The 22,849-nt window shown below is 56.4% G+C and overlaps 3 protein-coding genes across 12 annotated transcripts in view; 1 reads left to right on the forward strand and 2 right to left on the reverse strand.

Annotated features, from left to right (window-relative positions):
* TUBGCP2 (tubulin gamma complex associated protein 2) overlaps positions 1 to 3,926 on the reverse strand; it is a 19,524-nt gene extending 15,598 nt beyond the window's left edge. For 2 of the 5 annotated variants that reach the window (XR_002338877.1, XM_021073927.1), the window contains exons 1-2: positions 3,838 to 3,926; positions 272 to 458 (exon numbers count right to left, since the gene is read on the reverse strand). Coding sequence is in view for 4 of the 5 variants with exons in the window: in XM_021073927.1 (XP_020929586.1) it covers positions 272 to 421 (150 nt within the window). In the remaining variant the exon portion in view is untranslated. Of the gene's footprint in view, positions 1 to 271; positions 459 to 1,213; positions 1,398 to 1,498 lie in introns of all 5 variants that reach the window. The other 3 variants (XM_021073931.1, XM_021073929.1, XM_021073930.1) reach the window with 3 other exon arrangements.
* On the forward strand, positions 3,922 to 13,775 carry ZNF511 (zinc finger protein 511). 5 transcript variants are annotated; one of them, XM_021073933.1, is made up of 6 exons: positions 3,922 to 4,144; positions 4,357 to 4,430; positions 4,695 to 4,896; positions 5,054 to 5,178; positions 7,572 to 7,718; positions 11,157 to 13,775. In XM_021073933.1, the coding sequence occupies exons 1-6, from the start codon at positions 3,992 to 3,994 to the stop codon at positions 11,488 to 11,490; spliced, it is 1,035 nt and encodes a 344-aa protein (XP_020929592.1). In that variant the 5' UTR covers positions 3,922 to 3,991; the 3' UTR covers positions 11,491 to 13,775. The 5 variants fall into 5 exon arrangements, with proteins under 5 accessions (XP_020929592.1, XP_001926428.1, XP_020929593.1 ...); XM_001926393.4 differs by lacking the exon at positions 11,157 to 13,775 and adding an exon at positions 8,744 to 9,105; XM_021073934.1 differs by lacking the exon at positions 11,157 to 13,775 and adding an exon at positions 7,808 to 8,163.
* VENTX (VENT homeobox) lies at positions 16,515 to 21,928 on the reverse strand. 2 transcript variants are annotated; one of them, XM_013994455.2, is made up of 3 exons: positions 20,500 to 21,928; positions 19,445 to 19,838; positions 16,515 to 18,032 (listed from the first exon to the last, which is right to left on the reverse strand). In XM_013994455.2, exons 1-3 carry the CDS (start codon positions 20,690 to 20,692, stop codon positions 17,981 to 17,983), a joined length of 639 nt encoding a protein of 212 aa, XP_013849909.1. In that variant the 5' UTR covers positions 20,693 to 21,928; the 3' UTR covers positions 16,515 to 17,980. The 2 variants fall into 2 exon arrangements, with proteins under 2 accessions (XP_013849909.1, XP_020929596.1); XM_021073937.1 differs by having other exon boundaries at positions 19,445 to 21,928.

The raw sequence follows: 22,849 nt of genomic DNA on the forward strand, positions 1-22,849 counted from the left end.
TGGGTTCCGAGGCCAGGTTGCCAGCCCAGTGCCCACCCCGAGCCTTGACCTACTCCTCAGCGCCTTGGGGTGAGGGAGAGGCATGGCTGTGCGGGGGCAACACGGCTCAGAGTTGAGCGGAATACGCGCTCCATGAAAAGCACCCGAGAAGCCCTGCCTGCCCGCAGCCCCAGCCCGGAGACGGCCACCCAGTCAGGAAGGTGACCTCTGCCAAGAGCGGCACCAGGGACGGGCCCACCGCACCCAGGGCTGTGCCCGGGCGGGCACGCACCTTGGCACTGTGGGCAGACACGGTGGTGGTGACATACGGGGTCCTGTTCTTCTGCAGCAGGTCAATGTAGACCTCAGCCCCATCCCCTCCGTGGACCCGGAGCAGGCTGAGCAGCTCGTTGACGTCGTGGTGAATCCGAAATTCGCTCATGGCTTCGGCTCCTCAGAAAACATCACAGCACATCCTCCTAAAGGTGAGAAGAAAGCCAGTTACCAAAACAAAGTGCCATAAATAAAATTTTTTTTTGTCTCTTTAGGTCCACCCCTGCGGCCTCCGGAGGTTCTTAAGACTAGGGGTCAAATCAGAGCTGCAGCTGCCGGCCTCCACCACAGCCACAGCAACACAGGATCCTTAACCCACTGAGCGAGGCCAGGGATCGAACCTATGTCCTCATGGTTACTAATCAGATTCGTTTCCACTGAACCACAGCGGAGACTCCAAAACCATTATAAATAAAAATTTTCAGGAGTTCTCGTCCTGGCTCAGTGGTTAATGAATCCGACCAGGAACCACGAGGTTGCAGGTTCAATCCCTGGCCTCGCTCAGTGGGTTAAGGATCTGGCGTTGCCATGAGCTGTGGTGTAGGTTGCAGACGCGGCTCCGATCTGGCGTGGCATAGGCTGGTGGCTACAGCTCTGACTGGACCCCTAGCCTGGGAACCTCCATATGCCGCAGGTGCAGCTCTAGAAAAGGCAAAAAGACAAAAAAAAAATTTTTTTAAAGCAACCAAATTTGGCCAATGTCAGGTCTTTAAGAAGCCAAGCTGGCATCCGGCTGGGCAGACACAGCGGCCTCTTGCCCACCAGTACACGGGGCTCAGCCTCCCTCCTCCCTGGGGACAGTCCTCCTGTTCCTCAGGTGACCCTCGGTGAGGCTGGTCACTTCCTCCTGGGCGCTATCTCAGTGGGCAGCTCCCGGTGGGAACCAAAAACTGAGCCTCACCTGCTCCGGCCAGTTTCAAGGCTCACTCCTCAGCTGGGGAGCTGCCTCGTGCGGACAGAGCGGACGTGGCCTCGGGGGCCTGAGCCTCCTTTCTCCGGGGTAACTCCAACCCCGCGCGGCCCTGGGCCAGCGGGAGCGGCGCTCTTGGCTGCAGTGCTTTCTCCTCCTGGCTGTGCGGACAGTCCTGTGGACACCGTGGTCCCGGCCCTTAGGGGTCATGAGCTACGCAGGGACACTGCACAGCCGAAACCGCCACCTGTCCCGCCTCCCACTCGGGGCCCACACCTGCAGTCCCCGTGTCATCTCCGGTTTCATGCTCTCTCTGCACGCCAGGCTGCGGCTTTGCTAAGACTTGCTGCATCTCCCAGGCCCCGGGCTGGTGGGCTCCCCTTTGGCTTCTGCTCTCCCACCCACGAGCAGCCCGGTTAGCCATTCTCATTAACAGTAAGACAGACAGTCACAGGCAATTAGCCACAGATTCAAAAAACAAACATGAGCAAACTTCACATAAACACTTCCATCTTTTACGGCCGCATATGGAAGTTCCCAGGCTAGGGGTCGAATAGGAGCTGTAGCCTCTGACCTACACCTCAGCCACAGCAACACAAGATCCGAGCTGTTGTCTGCGACCTACACCACAGCTCAGGGCAACGCTGGATCCTTAACTCACTGAGCGAGGCCAGGGATGGAACCACAACCTCATGGATCCTAGTCAGATTCGTTTCTGCTGCGCCACGACAGGAACCCCCACATAAACTGTTCCTTTGCAGGTCTCACAGTTCAGGATGCATGAAAAACAAAAGAACCCTTGGAAATTACAGGCAAAATCATGTCTGTCTGTGAATTTTCTAGGAGAGGGTCTTTCAACGGATTATCAAAGGCTCTACGACCCATTAAGGTGCCAACAGTTCCAGTGAAGAGAAGCCAAGAGTTAAATCAGGCGGGAGACACTTAACACGCACGACCACAACACGAGTATTAAATTGCAACGCTTCACTGAGAAAGGCAGACTCTAACCCTGAGCAACGGGAGACCAAGGCCGTCACGGCATGCAAACGTCAACCACCGGACAGAAGTATCTCCAAACACGAAAGCAGACACTAGGTGGGTGCATCAGTTCCCAGCACACGTGCTTTTTACACCAGGAGGTGCTCACAGTGACTCGTCATGGGGCAGGGCCTGGGCTGAGGGCTCCCAGCCGGCCCGAACGGGGACTTGTCTCTTCCAGGCTCTAGGGCTCTGGACAAGGAGTCTGTCCTCTGCACGCTTCCTCTGCAAAGACGAAGATCCCACCCAGAGAGCCGCCGTGGAGAGGAAACACAGCACCGCTCTTACTAGAAAAGCAGAAACAAACGTTGCTATCGCTGCACACGGCCAACCACCTGGAAACGGCCACTGCTACCTGAGAAATCCCAAACTGTACAGGACTCCCTGCCAGCACCCCAAACTACCTGTGACTTGCAGTTAATCACAGAGGACGCTGGACCAGGCGCTGCAAACCACCGGCAAAACAGCCGACAGCCAGGCTTCCCACATTCCCACGAGGTTTCCCAGGACCGCGGCCTGGCCTGAACGGCTGGACCAGGATCACTGGTCACACCAGATGGCAAGAACACTGCAGGGGCCACCAAAAGAAAACACCTCTCCTCCAGACACAAGTGGGTGGACAGGGCTCTTCTAAAGAAAGATCATTTCAGCAAATGTTTATTTAAAAACCGTCTTGGAGTTCCACTGTGGCTCAGCGGTAACAAACCCAACTGGTATCCATGAGGACGCAGGTTCAATCCCTGGCTTCCCTCCATGGGTTAGGGATCCCACGTTTGCTGTGGCTGTGGTGTAAGCCCGCAGCTACAGCTCCGATTCCACCCCTAGCCTGGGAAATTCTATATGCCATGGGTGCAGCCCTAAAAAGAGAAGAAAAAAAACCAATCAAACAACGACACCCCCCCCCAAATCTGTCTTCATGAAACTTTACATTTGTGGTAGAAATAAAAGCAGAGACGTCCTTAATACAAGGAGCCTGCTGTTCCACGTCACTTTGGGGAACAATTCCTGCAAGATCTGTGGCTCTCGCCTGCAGGCAGCCCCCGCCCCGGGTGCCTGGAAATGCCTAGGGGAGTCTGGGCAGTCACGGTGACTGCAGAGGTGTCTAGAATCTCCGTGGGCAAGAGGCCGGGGAGCCGAACATCCACAGAACCCTCCCACCAAAAATACCAACAGCAGCCCCACCGAGCACAACTCTGAGGAGCACGAGCTGCAACAGCTCAGCTCAGCTTTCTGATGCTGCCGCTGCTTCTCCCGACCGGTCGCCACAAATGGACACAGAGACCCTCAAGACAGTGGGACATGCAGAGGGCTCAGCGCATGTGAATTTGCCGAAAACCACTCGGGGTCCAGTCTGGGGACCGGTCTGGGTACAGGGGATCGGAAGGCCGCGGCGGCACTGCCCGGGGGAGACGGCGGCGGCAAGGAGGACGGGAGGGAGGCTGGGAGCCTCTGCAGCCGGGAGCCTGCGCTGCTCGGGGCGGGAGGGGACCCAGAGGCTCATCGGTGGGACGCGCGACGTCCGCTCCGCCCCGGAGCCGCCCCCAGACTCAGACCCCACGGCCCCGCGCCCCACTCACCACAGGGCGCGGAGCCGGGCACCCAGCCCGCGAAACCCGCAGCGACAGCCCCTCCGGCAGCGGAAGTGCGGCGACGTCACATCCGGCCCCGCCCCGCCGCCGCCGACGTGCGGACGGTGGCCGACAGGCCGTGGGGGCGCCGGCTCGCTGGGCGATGCAGCTGCCGCCCGCGCTGCACGTCCGCCTGGCGGGGGCCGCCGGGGCGGCCGAGCCGCTGCCCGTGGAGCGGGACCCCGCGGCCGGGGCCGCTCCCTTCACCTTCGCGGCGCGCCAGGTGCGCTTCCCACGGGAGCACGAGTTCTTCGAGGTTCGTGAGCCGAGGAGGGAGAGGGCAGTTGTGAGGGGCGGGGCCAGCGCCCTGGGGGCGGGGCTGTGGGCGGGACCAAGAGCTCGAGGCGGGGCCGGGGCGGGCGCAGATTTTTCCGTCAAGGAGCTAAGGCTCCGGGCGGGGCCGAGGGCCGGAGCCGGGGGACCCGGGCGGGTAGGCGGAGTCAGGGCTCACGGGGCTGTCTCCTGCAGGACGGGGACGTGCAGCGGCACCTCTACCTCCAGGATGTGCTTACGCAGGTGGCCGGGGCACCCGAGAGGCCCAGGTGAGCGCAGTGGCCCCGCACGTATCCCCTTCTTGTCTTCTCCTCGCCCCTCCGTCTTCCCGCCCCTCCTCAGGTGCCCTTGCTGCCCCTCAGCCTGGACCACCGACCAAGCCTGCGTGGCTGCCCTCACCTCGGCCTAGCTGGTCTATGAAAGGCTAATTGTTCTGAAACTAGGATTTGGGATTGCGAGAGGAAATCCGAAGCTTTGTCGGGCAACCTAAAGGGGAACTGTGACAGGGAGCCTGAGGTTCTGTCCTTCGCCAGGGTGCCCGAGTTCACCTGTCACGTGGCTGGCTGCTGCCAGGTGTTTGATGTCCTGGAGGACTACGAGCACCACTACCACACGCTGCACAGGAACGTCTGCTCCTTCTGCAAGCGGGCCTTCCCCTCTGGACACCTGCTGGACACCCACATTCTGGAGTGGCACGACTCCTTGTTCCAGATCTTGGCCGAGCGGCAGGACATGGTGGGTGACGTCTTGCCCACCGAGGCCACGGGCAGTCATCACGAGGGCTTGTTCCTAGCCCTGTGCCTCGGGGTACCAGAGCCTGGGGTTGAAGCACAGCAAGGCGGGGGTGTGGCAGCCACTAGGATCAGGGTGGGTGACGCTGTTTCCGTTGCAGTATCAGTGCTTGGTGGAGGGCTGCCCAGAGAGGTTCAGAACCAGCAGAGACAGGAAGGAGCACCTGGTGACTGGTCACCTCTACCCCGCAGACTTCCGCTTCGATAAACCGAGGAAGAGCAAAGGGTAGGTAACGGTGTGCGAGGAAGGCGCCTCTCGAGCTTAGGAGAACCTCCGAGTACGTAAACTTTAAGGGTATCCGTGTCCCCTGGCATCTCGTGTGGTTGCAGGCAACAGAAGTGGACAAGAGGGAGCCATTAACCCAGAGGAGTTAAGCAGCTAGGGTGGCTGTGTGGGCCACCCCCGTGCAGGGAGGACAGGACAGAGAGAACCCGGCAGCCCAGGTCTCTGCTGGGAGCACCTGAGCACCATCACAGGGTGTGCCAGGCAGGCAGGAGTGTCACCACGTCCCTCTGCCCTCTCACTTCACCCCACCTGGCTTATCCCCTCTGCTCCATCACTGATGCGGACCTTTGGGGACGTGTCCCAGGCTGCGAGCCCCACCTCAGGTGAGGCCCTTTGGCTTTTCATGTGTCACATAAGCATGGGTTTACAAAGCTGACAACAAAGCCACGTATCACATGTCATTGTTCAGATGTGATGTGGGAAGTGTTTTGGGGAATAACTCTTCTATTCATATTGTTCCTTTGCTCTTTTGTTAACTGATGCTCTCAGGTGAAGCTTCACAATTATCTACAAGTTGCATTGATTGAATCTGTTCCGACTAAATTGTTGCCCTTAGGTAGGTCTTTGCTGTTTAAAATAGAATAATTGGGAGAACCCACTTTAATATAGATTTTATTTTATTTTTTTTTTTTGCTTTTTAGGGCCACACCCATGGCATATGGAAATTCCTAGGCTAGGGGTCTAATGGGAGCTACAGCTGCGGCCTACACCACAGCCACAGCAATGCAGGATCCGAGCTGCATCTGCGGCCTACACCACAGCCCACAGCAATGTCTGATCCTTAACCCACTGAGCGAGGCCAGGGATTGAACCCGAAACCTCATGATTCCTAGTCAGATTCGTTTCCACTGCGCCCTGACGGGAACTCCAGTGTAGGAGATTTTTATAAAGTCTTGAGTATGCGGTAGCGTCTTTCTTTCTAAGGCATGGTTTTAAGGAGGAAGTTCCCACGTGGCTAAGTTGAGATGTTGACATTAGGAGGAGACGTTCTGTTGTATGGTTGATCTTAGCAAACTTGACCTTGACCTTAGTAGACCTGACCTTAGCAGACTTGACCTTAGTAAACTTCTCCATGTTTGTCACGGAGAGATGTTTGGTGTTTTGGGGTTTCATTTACCATGCGATAGTACGAGAATACTGTTTTTATTTATATTTTATTTATTCATTTTTGTCTTTTCTAGGGCCACACCCACGGCATATGGAGGTTCTGAGGCTAGGGGTCTAATTGGAGCTGTAGCCACCAGCCTATGTCAGAGCCACAGCAACGGGGGTCTGAGCCGTGTCTGTGACCTACACCACAGCTCGCAGCAATGCCGGCTCCTTAACCCACTGAACGAGGACAGAGATCGGACACGCAACCTCATGGTTCCTAGTCAGATTTGTTAACCATTAAGCCACGGCAGGAACTCTGAGAATACTGTTTTTAAAACGTGAAGTGTGAGGAGTTCCCTGGTGGCCCAGTGGTAAGGATTTGGCACTGTCACTGCCATGGCTTGGGTTCAAACCCTGGCCGGGGAACTTCGAATGTTGCAGGTGCAGCAAAAACAAAAACATTGAGAAACCTCATGCTTCAGTAACTTCATGTTTAAGAAAACGAGTGAGGCTGAGAGTTCCCGCTGTGGTGCAATGTGATTGGCGGTATCTTGGGAGCACTGGGGTGGAGGTTCGATCCCCAGCCTGGCACAGTGGGTTAAGGATCTGCAGTGATGGCTCTGATCTGATCCCTGGCCTGGGAGCTCCATTTGCCATGGGGCGACCAAAAAATTGAAAAAGAAAGAAAGAAAATAAGTGAGGTTGGAGTTGCCCTTGTGGCTCAATGGAAACAAATCCGACTAGGAGCCACGAGCTTGTGGGTTTGATCCCTGGCCTCGCTCAGTGGCTTATGGATCCAGCGTTGCTGTGGCTGTGGTGTAGGCCGGCAGCTGTAGCTCCCGTTAGACCCCTAGACTGGGAACCTCCACATGCCGCGGGTGCGGCCCTAGAAACCAAAAAGAAAAAAAAAGAAAAGCAATGAGGTTGAATCTGGGTGCTGTTATCTCTACAAATTGGATATTTGTTTATTCTGCAACCTCCTTGGGGTTTGGGATCCTTAGCTGTAACTTGAACAAGTCGTACTTGAAATTCTAAAACGAAGAAGATGAAGTGTGATGTTTCAGTTGAGCGCAGAAAGCGTGGCGGTTACCCCGTGCACATTCGTGTCTCCTTGTCCTGGAAGCCCGAAAATTGTCCTCTGACCAAAGGGTCATAGAGTAGCTTCACAAGTTCACTTCTGGGGGAAGCCGAGGGCTGCAGGAGCGGAGACCTCGGAGCACCTCATCCCCTGCCCTCTCCAGCCCAGCCACGCCCGGGGCCACGCAGGTGCCAGCAGAGGCCCTGGTGGACGATGGGGTGACGTCGCAAGGAGACGCCATGGAAGTCTGTTCTGAACACCTGGAGCCCTCTCCAGAACCCTCGGGAGAGAAGCGGGCCTACGGCCACAGGTCAGTGTTAGCATCTTTCCGAAGCAGGTCTGAACGTGTGCTTCTGGAGAGTTCTGGGATTGACCCTGGGCCGGTGTTCTCTCTGAAAGAAACTGCTGCTGGGTTGGAGCGTTGGCTTCAGAGGGAGGTGAAAGCCTGACCCTTGCCGCTTGCCTTGAGCCACCTGCTTCCCTTGCTGCTCTGCCCGGGGTCCAGCAGCACCAGAAGGGAGCACGGAGCGTGCCCCTGCCACGGGGGCCTGAGGTGGGACAGAGAGACCTGGTGTGCAACTGCTCGGGGTACAGCCTACACATCTGCCTGGTGTTAACTGTGCTGGTATTGGGTTAAAGTTGATTTCACATCTAATTCGGAGGGGAGTTTCCGTTGTGGTCCAGTAGAAACGAATCCTACTAGTATCTATGAGGACACAGGTTTGATTCCTGGTCTCGCTCAGCGGGTTAAGGATCCGGTGTTGCCATGAGCTGTGGTGTAGGTCACAGATTCAGCTTGTTTCCCGTGTTGCAGGCCAGCAGCTGTAGCTCTGATTCAACCCGTAGCCTGGGAACCTCCATGTGCTGAAGGTGTGGCCCTAAAAAAGCAAAAAAAAAAAAAAAAAAAGAAAAAAAGTCTAATTTGGGGGTACAGTTGAAAAAAAAAAAATTCGACAAATCCAGCGGGAAGAAGCACTCCTGTCTCTCAGCCCCCCTTACCTAGTTGCCCAGACTTTGGCCCGAGAATGAGTCCAGGGCACCGGTGGGTGGATTCGGTTTCACCTGGACAGAGGGGCAGGAAGCCTGAGCCTGGGAGCCCTGCTGATGAGGTTGGCCCTGGGGGCATTGCCCATGGGAACAGGTGCACTGCAGGCCGGCCGGGTGGGGGCTGCCTGGGCCTGGGAGGATCGGGCAAGGGTGAGGCACCCCCTGCAGTTTCCCGGGGGAAGAGGGAGCTTCCGGAGCAGCAGTAAAGCCCCCACCAGACCCCTGCTGCGAAGTGGGCCATTTGCGGGGAAAGCGCTGCAGCTCAGGGTGAAGGGGTCTCCGTTTCAGGGTCCCTTCCACCATCTGCTTCGGTCAAGGTGCCTCACGCGGGTTTAAAAGCTCCAAGAAGAGGAGCAAGCAGTGATCCAGGCGGGAGGAGGCTCCGCATCCGCTGGGGGCGGCCGCTTCGCGGGAGCCCGTGTCACCCTACCCTCCTCGCGCCTCCGTGTGGCCCCTGGGCCCTGGCCCTGCACCCTGGGTGTCTCGGTCCCCAGGGGACTGACTGAAGGAGGCTGGTGGCCAGGTCGGAAGCGGTGGGGGACCTGAGGGTTCCGGGAGTGACCCTGATTCCCCAACTCCCTCCCCCTCGCGGGTGGGGCACCCTGGGACGTTCCTTTTTAAACACTTGAAGTAAACGTTTCCATTGAGGGCTCTGGTTGTCATTCTGCGCTGGGTGACGGTGACGGTGTGGGTGGAGGGGGGCACAGGTGGTGATGCGCGGCGAGGGTCGGTCCTCATCGGCCGCTTTCCAGAGGCTGCCGACAGATGGCTCGGAGCCCGGGAGGCTGCAGTGGGATGGGGGCACAGCAGGACGGGGGTGCAGCTGGCTGGCTCGCTCTCACCTGTGCTTGGTGCTGAGACCAGGGAGGCCTCCCGCTTGGGTGGGGAGGAGCCCTGCGGGCAGAGCCCCCCAGGAGGGTCCCGAGGTGGCTCAGCCAGGGGAGGGGGTGCGCAGACCCCCACGGGCTGCTGCCCAGCGGTTTTGATAACCTCAGGGCCCCGGTCAGGCCTGCACCCCCACTGCCCCAGCCTCTGCCCCCAAAACCTAGGTCCCATGGTGCCTCCTGCCTGCTCCTCTTGGGGCTCCGGGCGTGGCCCGAGGCAGCCGGCGCTGGTCCATGAGCCCTGGCACAGAGACTGCCGGTGGCACCCACAGGATGCAGCTCACCAGTGGTGTCAGGTGCGTAAGGAGACACTTGGGTACAAGTCCCTGTGTCTCGATGCAGAGAGGTGACCGGAGACTCTGGGTTGAGCGACACCAGCCTTGGCTGAGGGTTGTGCAGGGCCACTGAGGGGCTTAACACTGGGGCCGGGGTTGGGGATGGTGTTCACTGCAGAAATCCCGCCAGTCGCTAAAAGCAAGCAAGCAGATAACAGTAAGGCCCAGAGGAGGGAGACCCGTGCCCAGAGTGGCCACAACACGTCGTGTCTGACATCCAGCTTCCAACTAAAATTACGAGGCCTGCAAAGAAACAGGAATACACAGCCCGTATACCTGCAAAAGCAAACAACGAAAGGTGCCTGTGAGCGCCACAGGATTTAAATCTACCAGAGAGGCAGGCACATCTTTTCAGTATTCTGTGGCGGCCCACATGGGAAAGCATCTGGAAAGAATGGATATGTTTATACGACTAACTGGTTTACTTTGCTGTGCAGCTAGAACTAATTCAGTATTTTAAGTCAACTATACTCCAGTCATTGTTTTTTAAATCTATCAGAAAAGACTTTGAAGGAGCCACTACAGGAGTGCCCCTGGGGTGCGGTCCGTAAAGAATCCACCTGCTGCAGCTCAGGTTGCTGCAGAGGTGCTGGCTCGATCCCCAGCATGACCCAGTGGGGTAAAGGGTCTGGCATTGCTGTAGCTGCAGCTTAGGTTGCAGCCGTGGCTCACATTGGACCCCTGGCCTGGAAATGCCCACGTGCTGAGGGTGCAGCCGTAAAAAATGAGTAAAATAAAATAAAAACCGTCTTCTCAGAACTAAATGAAACAGGGATTACAGAATTAAAGGAAAGGTTGTGACAGCTCTCATCATATAGAGACGAAAGTAAAGAGAAATTGCTTTTCCTAAAAAAAGATCTGTGGGACTTCAGGGCTTCTCCAAGGAACTCAAAAACTCAAAAAGCCTCTAGGGCCAAGATAAGAACTGCCAGACCCTCATCAGCCCACGGGTCGCGCTGTCGTTGCTGCAGTGTTCCCACCCCAGCAACCTCTCCTTCCTGCCCCCGCCAGCACCGGGGTGTGGCCCACTCCTCACCTCCTCCCCTGGAGGGCAGCATGAGCCCCCAGCCGCCCGGCAGGTCAGCAGGTGTGTGGCAGGACCACCCCGCGCGCCTCTTTGGCTGCACACACAGACCCGGCCCTGCGCCCAGCCGGCTCTCCCGACGATAGGGACGTCGGCCCGCCGTGTGAACGGTGTCTCCTGCCTCAATACACCTGTCTTTGCTCCACCTCGCTTGAGACTCTCTGTCCACCTGTGTGCAGAGACCACATTTCGGTGGCCCATAGGGGACTACCAGGGGTCTCCCGTGCTTTCTCCTTTTTCTCTTTCTGGAACCCTCTGAACAGGCGAGGAGCTGCGGAAGCAGCTGAGGAGTTCTGGCCAGGGTTACCCTCTGGCGTGTTCCGAAGGCCCCGTGCTCCCTGCACCTTAGTGACTGTCCCCCTGAGGGGTGAGGGTTCCTCTTTTCTGTTTTCCTTCAGGCTGGGGACCTGGCCGCCTGAAACCACATGGGCAGGGACAGGAGACTTAAGGGGGACGAGCACATTCCTGCCGCTGGAGACTCCCGGGAGAGGACGAGAGGGTCGTGGGACAGACCAGGCTATTAGAACCCCCCATCAAAGAAAAATTGAAGACATAATGGATGAAAACTCGACTTGGAGTCCCCGTCGTGGCGCAGCAGAAAGGAGTCTGATTAGCCTCCATGAGGTTGAGGGTTCGATCCCTGGCCTCGTTGGGTTAAGGATCTGGCGTTGCCGTGAGCTGCAGTGTAGATCACAGACGCGGCTCGGATCTGGCGTTGCTGTGGTGGTGTAGGCCGGTGGCTACAGCTCCGATTAGACCCCTAGCCTGGGAACCTCCATGTGCCACGAGTGCGGCCCTAAAAAGGACAAAAAGACAAAAATAAATAAATAAAATTAATAAAAACTCAAATTTATTGAAAAACAACCTATACATTCATGAATTTCAATGAATTCCAAATAGAATAAATCCCAGACACATCAGAATAACATGCTAGAAGTCAAAAACAAGAAAAAATCTGGAAAATGAGACCAAAACAACACATTACTTGCAAGGGAACCCCAGTAAAAGTAACTGCTGAATTCCCACCAGTCGTAAGAGAGGCCAGAAAGCAGCAGGATGACAGATTCAAAGCGCTCACGGAAAACTGTCCAGTGTCCTGCGTGGCTCAGCAGGTTAAAGACCCAGCGTTGACACTGTGAGGACTCGGTTGAATCCTTGGCCTTGCTCAGTGGGTTAAGGATCTAGCACTGATGCACGGGGGCTTAGGTCACGGGTGCGGCTCAGATCCCCTGTTGCTGAGGCTGTGGCAAGGCGGCTGTAGGCTGGCAGCTGCAGCCCCAATTTGACCCCTAGCCCGGGAACTTCCATATGCTGCAGGTGCAGCCCTAAAAGGAAAAAGAAGAAAAAACTACCCGTAACGACCCATAAAGTTCAGGACCAGATAGTTTCACCATTTCTACCAAATAGTTAAGGAGGAATTAACGTCGGGAGTTCCCCAGTGGTCTAGCTGTTAGGCTGTGGCCTTTTCACCACTGTGGCCCCGGTTCAATCCCTGGTCTGGGAAATGAGCTCCCGCAGCAGGCTGCTGCACGCTATGGTGGGGGAAAGAAAGAATTAAAGCCAGTTTTTCAAAAACTCCCTAAAAACCAAGGAGGAGGGAATACGTCCCAACTCCTTGCCTATGTCCACGATCCGTGTGTTACCAAACCAGACAAAGGTATCATTAGAGAAAACATACTCCAATATTGCTTGTAAGTATCGATGCAAAAATCCTCCACACACGTTAGCAAACCAAATGCAGCAACATATAAAAAGAATTCCACACTGTGACTAAGGGGGGGGTTCATCCCAGGAATTCTAGATTGGTTTAACATCAGAAAAACAATGAGTATAACACATCATATCAACAGAATAAAAAACAAAAAGCACACAATCATCTCAGACGATGCCGAAAAATCATTTGACGAGGAGTTCCGTTGTGGCGTTGTGGCGCAGTGGTTAACGAATCCGACTAGGAACCATGAGGTTGCAGGTTTGGTCCCTGCCCTTGCTCAGTGGGTTAACGATCCGGCGTTGCCGTGAGCTGTGGTGTAGGTCGCAGACACTGCTCGGATCCTGCGTTGCTGTGGCTCTGGCGTAGGCTGGCAGCTACAGCTCCGATTAGACCCCTAGCCTGGGAACCTCCATATGCCGTGGGAGTGGCCCAAAGAAATAGCAAAAAGACAAAAAAAAAAATCATTTGATGAAATCCAACACGTTTATATGATAAAAACACTCAGCAAACAAGGGGAGAAGGGAACTTCCTTAGTCTGATAACGGCATCTATGAAAACCCCAGAGCTCACATCACGCTTAGTGCCGAGTGGCTGGATGCTTCCAGGAACAAGGCAAGGGTATGCTCTTGCTGCTTCTGGCCAACATGGCACTGAGGTCCTGGCCAGGGTAATGAGGCGAAAAAGAAAAGAAAAAGAAAAAGGATCTAGATTGGAAAGGAAGAAACATTTGATTTCTATTCACAGATGACATGACCTGGTATGTGAAAAGTCCTAAGGAGCGCTTTGAAAAATGATTAGAACTAATAAACGAACTCAGGAGTTTGCAGGATGAAATACCAAGACACAGGGAGTTCCATCGAGGCTCAGTGGTTAATGAATCTGACTAGGAACCATGAGGTTGTGGGTTCCATCCCTGGCCTCGCTCAGTGGGTTAAGGATCCAGCGTTGCCGTGAGCTATGGTGTAGGTCGCAGACGTGGCTCGGATCTGGTGTTGCTGTGGCTGTGCTGCAAGCCGGCAGCTATAGCTCTAATTAGACCCCTAGCCTGGGAACCTCCATATGTCGTGGGTGCAGCCCTGGAAAAGGCAAAAAAAAAAAAAAAAAAAAAAAGATCAATACACAAAATCAGTTATCTTTCTACACACTTGCAATGAACAACCCAAAAATGGCCTTGAGAAAACAATCCCAGGCTGCTCTCACCTTCAGATGAACCATATTCTGCCTCCTTTCACTTAAAAAAAAATAAAACAATTTTGTTTTGCTCTTTTAAGGGCTGAACCCACAGCATGTGGAGGTTCCCAGGCTAGGGGTCTAATCAGAGCTGCAGCCGCCGGCCCACACCACAGCCACAGCAAATCCACATCCGAGCCACGTCTGCAACCTACAGCACAGCTCTCGGCAACGCCAGACCCTTAACCCACTGAGCAAGGCCAGGGCTCAAACCTGTGTCCTCATGGGTGCTAGTTGGGTTTGTTTTCTGCTGAGCCACAAAGGGAACTCCAAAGAAAACAATTTCATTACCATCAAAAAGAATAAAATACTTAAGACTGAATTTAGCAACAACAAAAAAAGCAAAGCTTTACCCTAGAAATTACAGAATATTGTTCAGAGAAACAGAAGATCTAAATAATTGATAAAAAACCTCTCATGCTCATGATTTAACACTGTTAAAATAAGAATATTTCCTAAAACATTGTCTGATCTACAAATTCAATGCAATCTTCACCAGAATCCCAGTGGACTTCTTTTTAGAAATTGACAGTCTAATTCTGAAATTTACATGGAATTGCCAGGGACCCAGAAAAGTCAAAACCTTCTGGAAAGAACAAAATAAGAATGTTTCCAAAAAAAAAAAAAGAGTTTCAAAACTTGCTACAAAGCAACAGTGATCCAGTCACTGTGGTACTGGCAGAAGGACAGATAGAGTCCAGAGGGCTAGAACGGGGGTCCAGGGATGGACCCCGACACTGACAGTCAAGTGTTGTTTGACAGAAAGCCAAGACCATCTAACTGGGAAGAAGAGTCTTGTCAGCAAACGGTTGTGGGGTAACTGGATAACCACGTGCGAAAGAATCAAGTTGGACCCTTAGCTCCCAAATACTCAGAAGTTAACTCAAAATGAATCAAAGACTTAGTGTAAGAGATAAAAATGTGGAGTGAATCTCCACGATCTTGGATTTGGCAAAGGATTCTTCTGTGTGACACCAAAAGCACAAGCAACAAAATGTAAAACAGATAAATTGGATTTGATCAAAGCTAAAATATTTAGTGCTTCAAAGGACACCATCAAGAGAGTGGAAAAAGAGTTCCTGTTGTGGCTCAGCAGTGACGACCTGCGTAGTATCCGTGAAGACATGGGTTCGATCCCTGGCCTCCCTCAGTGGGTTAAGGATCCGGCGTTGCCCTGAGCTGTGGTGTAGGTCGCAGACGTGGCTCGGTTCCTGTGTTGCTGTGGTTGAGGCGTAGGCCGACAGCTACAGCCCCGTTTTGACCCCTAACCTGGGAACCCCCACATGCTGCAGGTGCAGCCCTAAAAATACCAAAAAAAAAAAAAAAAAAAAAAGGCAAAGGGCCTAAACAGAGGCTACTCTGCAGATGATATATAAGTGGCCAAAGCCCATGGGAACATAGTCGTTGACCATCAGGGAGAACACGTTAAAGCCCTTGACCTCACGCCCACTAAGCTGGAGTCACGACGTCAGATGATAGCAAGAACCGGAAAGGATGTGAGCAAATCAGACTTCCCACTAGAATTTACCACAGTAGCAGCTGGAGGGGAACGCAGTCCATCACGTCTGTACACACAGGAAAAGCGTTTGCTAAATAAACTGCAACCTCCACTGATGACAAAACTTCTGTTGTCGCGTGGCAGGAGGGAACCTAGGTTGCCTGAGAAAGTATTTTGAAAAATTCACCGCACATATCGTGCTTATGGCGAAATGTTAGAAGTATTTCCTTTAAAAAGCAAGAATAAGACAAAGACGCCCCTTCTGGAGACTTCTATCCACCCTCACACTGCAGGCTTTTGTCAGCCGGCGGGTCAGAACAAGAGGGAAGAGGTGGGTAGCTCTGCATTCAGTTGCAGCTCCACGAACAGCAACCCCAAACGACTGCCTACCCCGGTGAGGACGTAAGGACCCGGTTCTCCCTGGCCCCAGAGCTGCAGGATCCTGGGCGCGGCCTCTGGACTCTGGGTGCAGCAGTTATCACCCCGAGTTGTGGAGACAGGCGCTCACTGAGGGTGGGGTGAGTACGTGGTTCCTCTTCTACAAATTCTCAAAGTAAATCGGGAAAAAGTCACATCTCCTGAATGTTTAGAGTAATAATGTCGCTGTTTGGTGTGGTTTTGAAAAGACCTGCTTCGTGCGTGTACTGGGACAGCTCTTGTCCACATTTCACTGGCCTCTGAAATTGAGCCTCTTACCACCACTGGCCATGTCCATTCATTTGCTGTATGATTATTTTTCTTAATGGTCTGGTCGATGGAAATACAGCATAACTTACTGAGTATCAGAAATAGCAAAAACTGTATATTTAGGAAAATGAAACACTTTTTTTGGTCTTTTTTTTTTTTAGGGCTGCACCCAAGGCACGTGGAGGTTCCCAGGCTCGGGGTCCAATTGGAGCTGCAGCTGCGACCTACACCACAGCTCATGGCGATGCCAGATCCTTAACCCCACTGAGTGAGGCCAGGGATCGAACCTGCGTCCTCATGGATGCTAGTCAGATTCGTTTCCACTGAGCCATGACAGGAACTCTTGAAACACTTTTTTTAAAAGTCAAAATGAGAGTAGCAGAGCTTTAGGCCACCTGGCTGGCATTTTGTGCTGTCACACCAGGGAAACTGCGGTCACTTTTCCAGAAATCCTTCCTGAAGGCGTGCACGGACTTGGGACTGGGAGGTGGGGGCAGCAGAGAGCCTGCCTCTGCCAGCCCCTGGCCATGTCGCTGACACCTGGCATCAGGGATTAGTCTTCAACCCCAAGCATCTTACCGCCTGTGTGGACGAAGTAGTGCCTAAATAATCTTTTCTTGTTATGACTTTTTTTTTGGACTGTGCCCAAGCCGTTGCAGTGGCACCAGATCCTTGACCCTCTGGGCCACAGGAGGACTCCATGAAATGTTTCATACCCACAAAAGCACACATGAAATCCCACATGTGACAAGAACAGTGGATGCCACAGTCCCAGGACCCAGCTTAGAAGCACCCAGAGTTGTATTTTTAGGAGGCCACAAGGAGGCCGCTACCCTCCTGACAACGACTGTTTTAGATCCTTTGAGATCCATGGACAGACTGCAGAGTCCCTCCCCCAGAGGTACCGACATAGGACTGACACCCCCCACCCCGAGTGTCCACAGGCACAAGACCTGCGGCCTGGGGTCCACTCCCGGGGTGGGCCGAGAGCAGCACCCCCAGACACAGAGCAGGCAAGGCTGGTTTGAGGACCAGCAGAGGCCTTCAAGCTTCCTGTGCCAGGAGGGGCCCTGGGGGCCCAGGTTGACCCCACCCAGGAACCAGTGATGGATCTGCCCAACCTGGACCCTGCCACCCTTGCTGAGGTGACGCTGACCTGGGAGCCCCAGGGCAGTCCCCCAACACTAGGCTTGCTGGCAGGGTCTCTGTCCGGGTTCTCCACAGTCCCCACCTTCCCCACTTTGACCCCTGCACCTCCAAGAGGCACGGACTGCCCTGAACTGCCCGCCAGCCCCCGTCCAGCTGGCAGAGCTGCTGTCTCCGACTCCAACAGCCGCCACCGGGAATGGTGTGGATGCCAGGACTGAGTTCGAACCCTTCTGTGCGGGGTCCTGAGGGGGAGTTCTCCCACCCTGGCTGCGGCCGGCTCGGGGCAGCCCCCAGGCCTTGGAGACACAGTGGCTGAAGGAGGAAGCTGGCAGTGCCCCGGCCCCAGGCAGGAGCCCGCTCAGGAAGGGGGGATTTCTTGGTCTTGGACGTCTGCCTCTGCCTTGCCCAGCAAGGGCACCCAGCTGGTGGGCTCTCAGGGGCTCCGGGCGCACAGAGCCTCAACCCCCCTTCGGTGGTCTGGGTGCCGAGCCCTGAGTCAGACAAAGGTCTCTGGACCGGCTCAGTGGGGACCTGGGTGGGGCCGCTCCCAGGTGGGTGTCCCGGACAGAACTGGTCATGGAGAGACACGTGGCAAACTGATGCAGCGAAGCCTCCTCCAGCCCTGGCTGTGGGGGCTCCAGGGTGTAAAGGATCCGAGTGCCCGCGCAGGCGCCGGGGAGACGCGGGGGGGGGGTCGCTCCCCTCGGCCCCTTGGCTGGCTCCCCTGGTGCAGTGGAACCCACGCACTGTCTCTGGCACAATTACAGACCACAGGCGGGCCTGTCCCCTCAGGAATCCAACTGGAGTCGGGCTCTGAGTTTAAAGAGCACAGGCTCAGGCCTCACCGGGACACACCTCGGGCGGGATGGGCGGCGTCTGGCTTCCGTCCCCCTTCCCGCCACCAGGCCTTCGCAGCACACTTCAGTAACTGGGTCAACTTCCCTTTAAAATTCATCATGACTTTTCATTTTTCCAGGAACATAGGGAGGACGATGGCTATGAAGGCAAGTAATGCAGTGTGAGCCTCGCTCCCCATGGAGCCACACCTGCCTCGCCTGGGGGCAGCAGGACCTCGGCCCCCGGCGACCTGCAGTCCTTGCGGGGGGAGAAGGGCCTGGCGTCCCCCTCCCCCATGGTTAGCGTGCGGCCTGCACCCACGTGGCCAGTGAGTCTGCAGCCAGAGCCTGTCTGTAGCTCCATGGGGAGGGCAGGGGAGGCATTAGGCAAGGCGCCCTCGGGCCCAGCCGGTGGCTGGGGAGCTAACATGAGATGCCCCTGAGCGGTTTCCCCCAGCCGTCCCAGCCCTGAATGCGAGGGCTGGGGGCCACCCTGCAGACCCTCGGAGGGGTGGACCGTCATTTCACTTCGTGCCTGGGTGTCATTTTCCCAAATTAACTCAGCACGTTGTCAAGCGGCAACAGAAGGATGACCAGCAGGTCCCCAGCCACTGCCGCCCCGGTGACTCAGGGCCCGGCCTTTTGGTCACACCTGGCCCCTGGTGCGCCAGTCCTGCTGTGCATGCACTGTGACTCCTCTTCCCACCGGACACCCGCTCACCCTGGTCTCGCTTCTGCTTTGCCCCCCCAAGGCAAGCGGTAGAGCCAGGCCTGAGAGTGTGCCCCACAATCCCCCGAGGCCACGGCTCCAAGGCCGCCTGGCCCACGAGTGGACGCCTTATGCACACTCACACACACGCCCCCTCCCCCCAGAGCATCTTGCCTCAGGCTCCAGGATGCTTTCTAGTTTAAAAAAAAAAAAGCAGGAAAAATTCCCTGAAACAAGTGTGAAAGTTTCCATTCAGTTACTACCACGAGCCACCTAGTAGTGAAAATAACTAGTAAGTTTCATTAGCAGTCCTGGCACCAAACGGTGACTGTCATCTCTTTGTTGGAAATCAGTTTCCTGCTGCAGCCGCGAACAGTCCACTAGGTTCTGAGCAGAGGCAGCTGCGGAAGCAAGGGTGTGGCGGGCAGGCCCACAGTCACCCTCCAAATACCTAACTGGTGCTCTGTACAGAATGGTAAGCTCTGTTTTGGTCCATTTCCAGGACAGTGTCTGAAACTATGCTCACTGTCTTTCAGTAAAGTTTGGTACAAACAGGATTTTTTAAAAACAGTTTTGAACATGTTACCCACAAACAGACTTGTGGCATCAATTATAACGCTGTTAACAACAAAAACAAAAACCTGAAAAATGTAGAGAATGCCCAGATGCCTGCAGCGCACGGGTAGCAGCAGTGCTGCAGCCCAGGAGAGGCTGTGGCGGAGGGCACCGCTTGCCCTCTGGGACCCATCTCAGGCCCTGGGATGGGTTGCCCCCGGTGACAGCAGCCAACATGTCCCGGCTTCGCCCTCCCTCCCCAGCGGGATCCCCGGCTCACGGCTTCGCAGCCCTAGGAGAAGTAATACCTGCAGTAGGCGGCCAGGGGCGAGGGGAGGCGTCCCGGTACCTGCGGGAGGGAGCCTGCTGCACCGCGGGACACCGCCGGGAAGCCGTACAGGTGGGTGCCCAGGGGGAAGGGCAGGGCAAACGGGTGCAGCAGCGGCCTGGCCGCCAGCTTCATCCTCTCCACCTCGGCCTCCTGCAGTCGCTTGGCCTTGGCTCGGCGGTTCTGAAACCAGATCTTGACCTGCGTCTCGGAGAGGCTCAGGCTGCCGGAGAACTCAGCGCGCTCGGCGATGGACAGGTACTGCTTCTGGCGGAACTTGCGCTCCAGGGCCAGCAGCTGCGCGGTGGTGAAGGGCGTCCGAGGTTTGCGGTTCTTGTGTGGCCGGAGGGGGCAGGGGGCGGGGCTGGGGGCGCCTGGGGGTAAAGAGCACAAAGCGGGCGCTGAGACCCGGCAGCGCGCGCTCCTTTCCCGCACTCCTGGATCACCGCAAAGGCTGGTGCCGGATGCAAGTTGCGGCTGGGTGACCGCGGCCCTCAGAGGAGACCTCCAAAGCCTCTGGGGTAAGAGAAGCGAGGCACAGGGGCGATGGCGCGTCGCGGTAGCCTCGGGCTCTGTTCCCCAGATCGGTGGCCCTGCGCCCCAGGGAGGGGGACCTCTGCCCATTTGGCGAACTGAGAGACTGGGCGCGAAGTCGCTGCAAGAACTGAGTGGTAACCGCAGAGGCGGGACTCGGCGAAGCGGAAGTTAACCACGCGTGGGGACTGACGGGGCTGAAGGGGTGCTCGGCAGGAGAGAATCTGAGACAAGAAGCCCGGGGTCTTGGGTTGCGCGCTCCGCCCCAAGGTACAGCAGAAGCCTGATCGGCGTGGGACGGGGAGCAGCTGCAGGGCTCGCGCGCGCGGGAGGGGGCGGACGGGCTCGTGGGGGCTGGTTCTTTCTCTGCGCTCAGGCCGCACCTTAGTGGCTGGTTACTCTCCAAAGTTACAAGGGACAGCGCCCTTCCCGCCCTGGTCCTCCGACCTTGGGCTTGGTGGGATCCTCTCGCACCCTGGGACCGTGCGGCAGGGCACTTACGTGGGGAGGACGAGGGGGCGGCCAGCGGAAACCAAGTCCTGGGTTCCGCGGCGCCCCGCGGCCTCTCCTCCCGGGGTTCCGTGGGCTCCGAGCCTAGCCCGCGCTCTGCTTCCAGCAACGACTCGACGCTGAAGGGCAGCGGGCCGGGCCCCGCACCGTCCCCGCCGCACGTCCTGAGCCCAGCGGGGTTCATGCCGAAACTCGGCGAGACGGCCCCGGCTCGGCGGCGCCCCGCCCCTCAGAGCCCTATAAAAGGGCGGTGCCCCTGTCGTGGTCGGCTGTCCAATCGCGCGGTCGCTGCAGCGTAGATCTAGGCGCTCATTGGCTGCGCCGACCCGGGAGGCAGGACGGGCAGGGAGGGGCGGGACCCTGGCTCCCCAGGCCCGCCCGCCTGGCGCGCTCCACTCTCCCGGCGCCAGCCTGTCCTATTCCGAGCGCTGCGCTCCTGGGTCCTGTCCCAGGCGGCTGGAGCAGCTGTGGAGCAGGAGGAGCTGGCCCCGGCCTCCCCACGCGGCGGAGCCCAGAGAGGGCGCGACCTGGTTGAGCGCAAGCCGGTGACCGCGCGCGGCTCCAGCGGCACAGAGAGTTCAGCGCCATCAGAGACGCGGCGCCCGCGCCTCCTGCCGTGTTGTCGCTCTGTCGCTCGCCGGCTGCTCTTCCCCCTGCGCCCCAGCGCGGAGCCAGAACCCTCGGCATGAGCCTGCCGTGGCCCGGGCGCTCTCTCCGAACCCTGGGGGCCGCTTTTCATGGACGCTGCGCCCGGACTGAGGATTCTGCTTCCATGACCTTGAAGTCGGGCCGCTGTGCTCTGACCCTGAGTGGCTTTTTAGGAGCTCTCCCAGGTGTCCCGCTACCTGACCCCAGGTGCAGACAGCAGGGCCCAGCGAAGGTCCCTAGACAGGGTCTGGAGCCGCGGGGAAGGCGGAGGGGCCGACCTCTTACCTCCTCGGACGCACGGCCGGGACACAGGCAGGACCCTTCCGGCGGGTCCTGGTCAGGGGCCCCCAGTCCATCTCTGGATGTTGGATTGGCTGTCAGCCTTTCTCGCTTCACACTTGCTGGGCGAAATTGTCCAGAGACCGGGAACCTGAGACCCGGGAAAAGCCCCCGGTTGGGGGACTTAACCCCCAAACCCCCCGGGGCCCCCAGACCAGGCAGAGAAGGTCCCCCACGACTCGGAGGAGGAGAAGCCAAGGCGGGACAGAGGCACGCACTTATCCGGATTGTTTTACCAAAACTAGACGACTCTTTGGTTTAAAAACCTTCTTGGGTGCTGCAGAGAAGCCCTGCTCCCCACTCCCTCCCTCCATGGAGGAAACCCTGGCTGAGTTTCAAAATAAACCATGAAATTGGTTTGCGGATGACGACTTTATGTCCAATTACTATCTCAGAACACAGGACCGGCAACCAAATTCGATGCATGTTTACTTTAGGGGTTTTTGTTGTTGTTTTACTTTTTACAGCCACACCCGTGGCATATGGAGGTTCCCAGGCTAGGGGGTCTAATTGGAGCTGCAGCTGGCGGCCTACACCACAGCCACAGCAGTGCAGGATTCAAGCCGAGTCTGTGTCCTATGCCATAGCTCACCGCAAGCCGAATCCTTAACCCACTAATCGAGGCCGGGGATCAAACCCGCAATCTCATGGTTCCTAGTTGGATTCGTCTCCGCTGCACCATGATGAGAACTCCTCTTCATGTCTATTTTTGAAAAACCAAGGTTGCTTTAGTGAAATCTAGCTTTGGGGACCACTTTGTCTAGAGAAATTCATTCAGAAAGTTTTTTCCATGACAGTTTAGAAGCAGGACTGAAAGGAGCCCTCAAACCCCTCCAGGGCCAGGGCTCTGTCTGCGGCCAGAGCTGCTCTTTCCGTTTTCCGTGACGGATTGTCCCTTTCTGATGGAATAAAGATGTTCGGAGTTGATTGAAGATCATTAAAGCCCTTGCTTTGGAAGCACTCCCTGGAATGTCTGGAGAATTTTAGTGAGGATGACAGCCCACTGCCCCCGCTTACCCCAGGTCCACTCAGCACTCCCTAGAGGCATGTCTAGACTGTGGGGGTCAGGTGGCCAGTCAGGGGTCAGGGGTCAGGTGCAGGGCCGACTTTCAGGACAGTCTCACTCTTCCCTGAGGGTCCAAACTGGCATCCGCCCCTGACGGCAAGGCTGGGCCAGCACTGACCAGGCCCCTGCCTGGCACAGGCTCCCACGGGGGAGCAGCGGAGGGAGGGAGGATATGGGGGTGAGAGTGGGGCCCTGAGCTTGGACATCAAAGCCCAGACCCCAGTTTTGAGCACAGACAAGTCTCCAGCCCGGTGGCATCTGTGGCCCCTCTGGGCTCTGGGATTGGAG

The sequence above is a fragment of the Sus scrofa genome, chromosome 14, assembly GCF_000003025.6.
Source record: "Sus scrofa isolate TJ Tabasco breed Duroc chromosome 14, Sscrofa11.1, whole genome shotgun sequence".
In the NCBI taxonomy this organism is placed as follows: Eukaryota; Metazoa; Chordata; class Mammalia; order Artiodactyla; family Suidae; genus Sus; species Sus scrofa.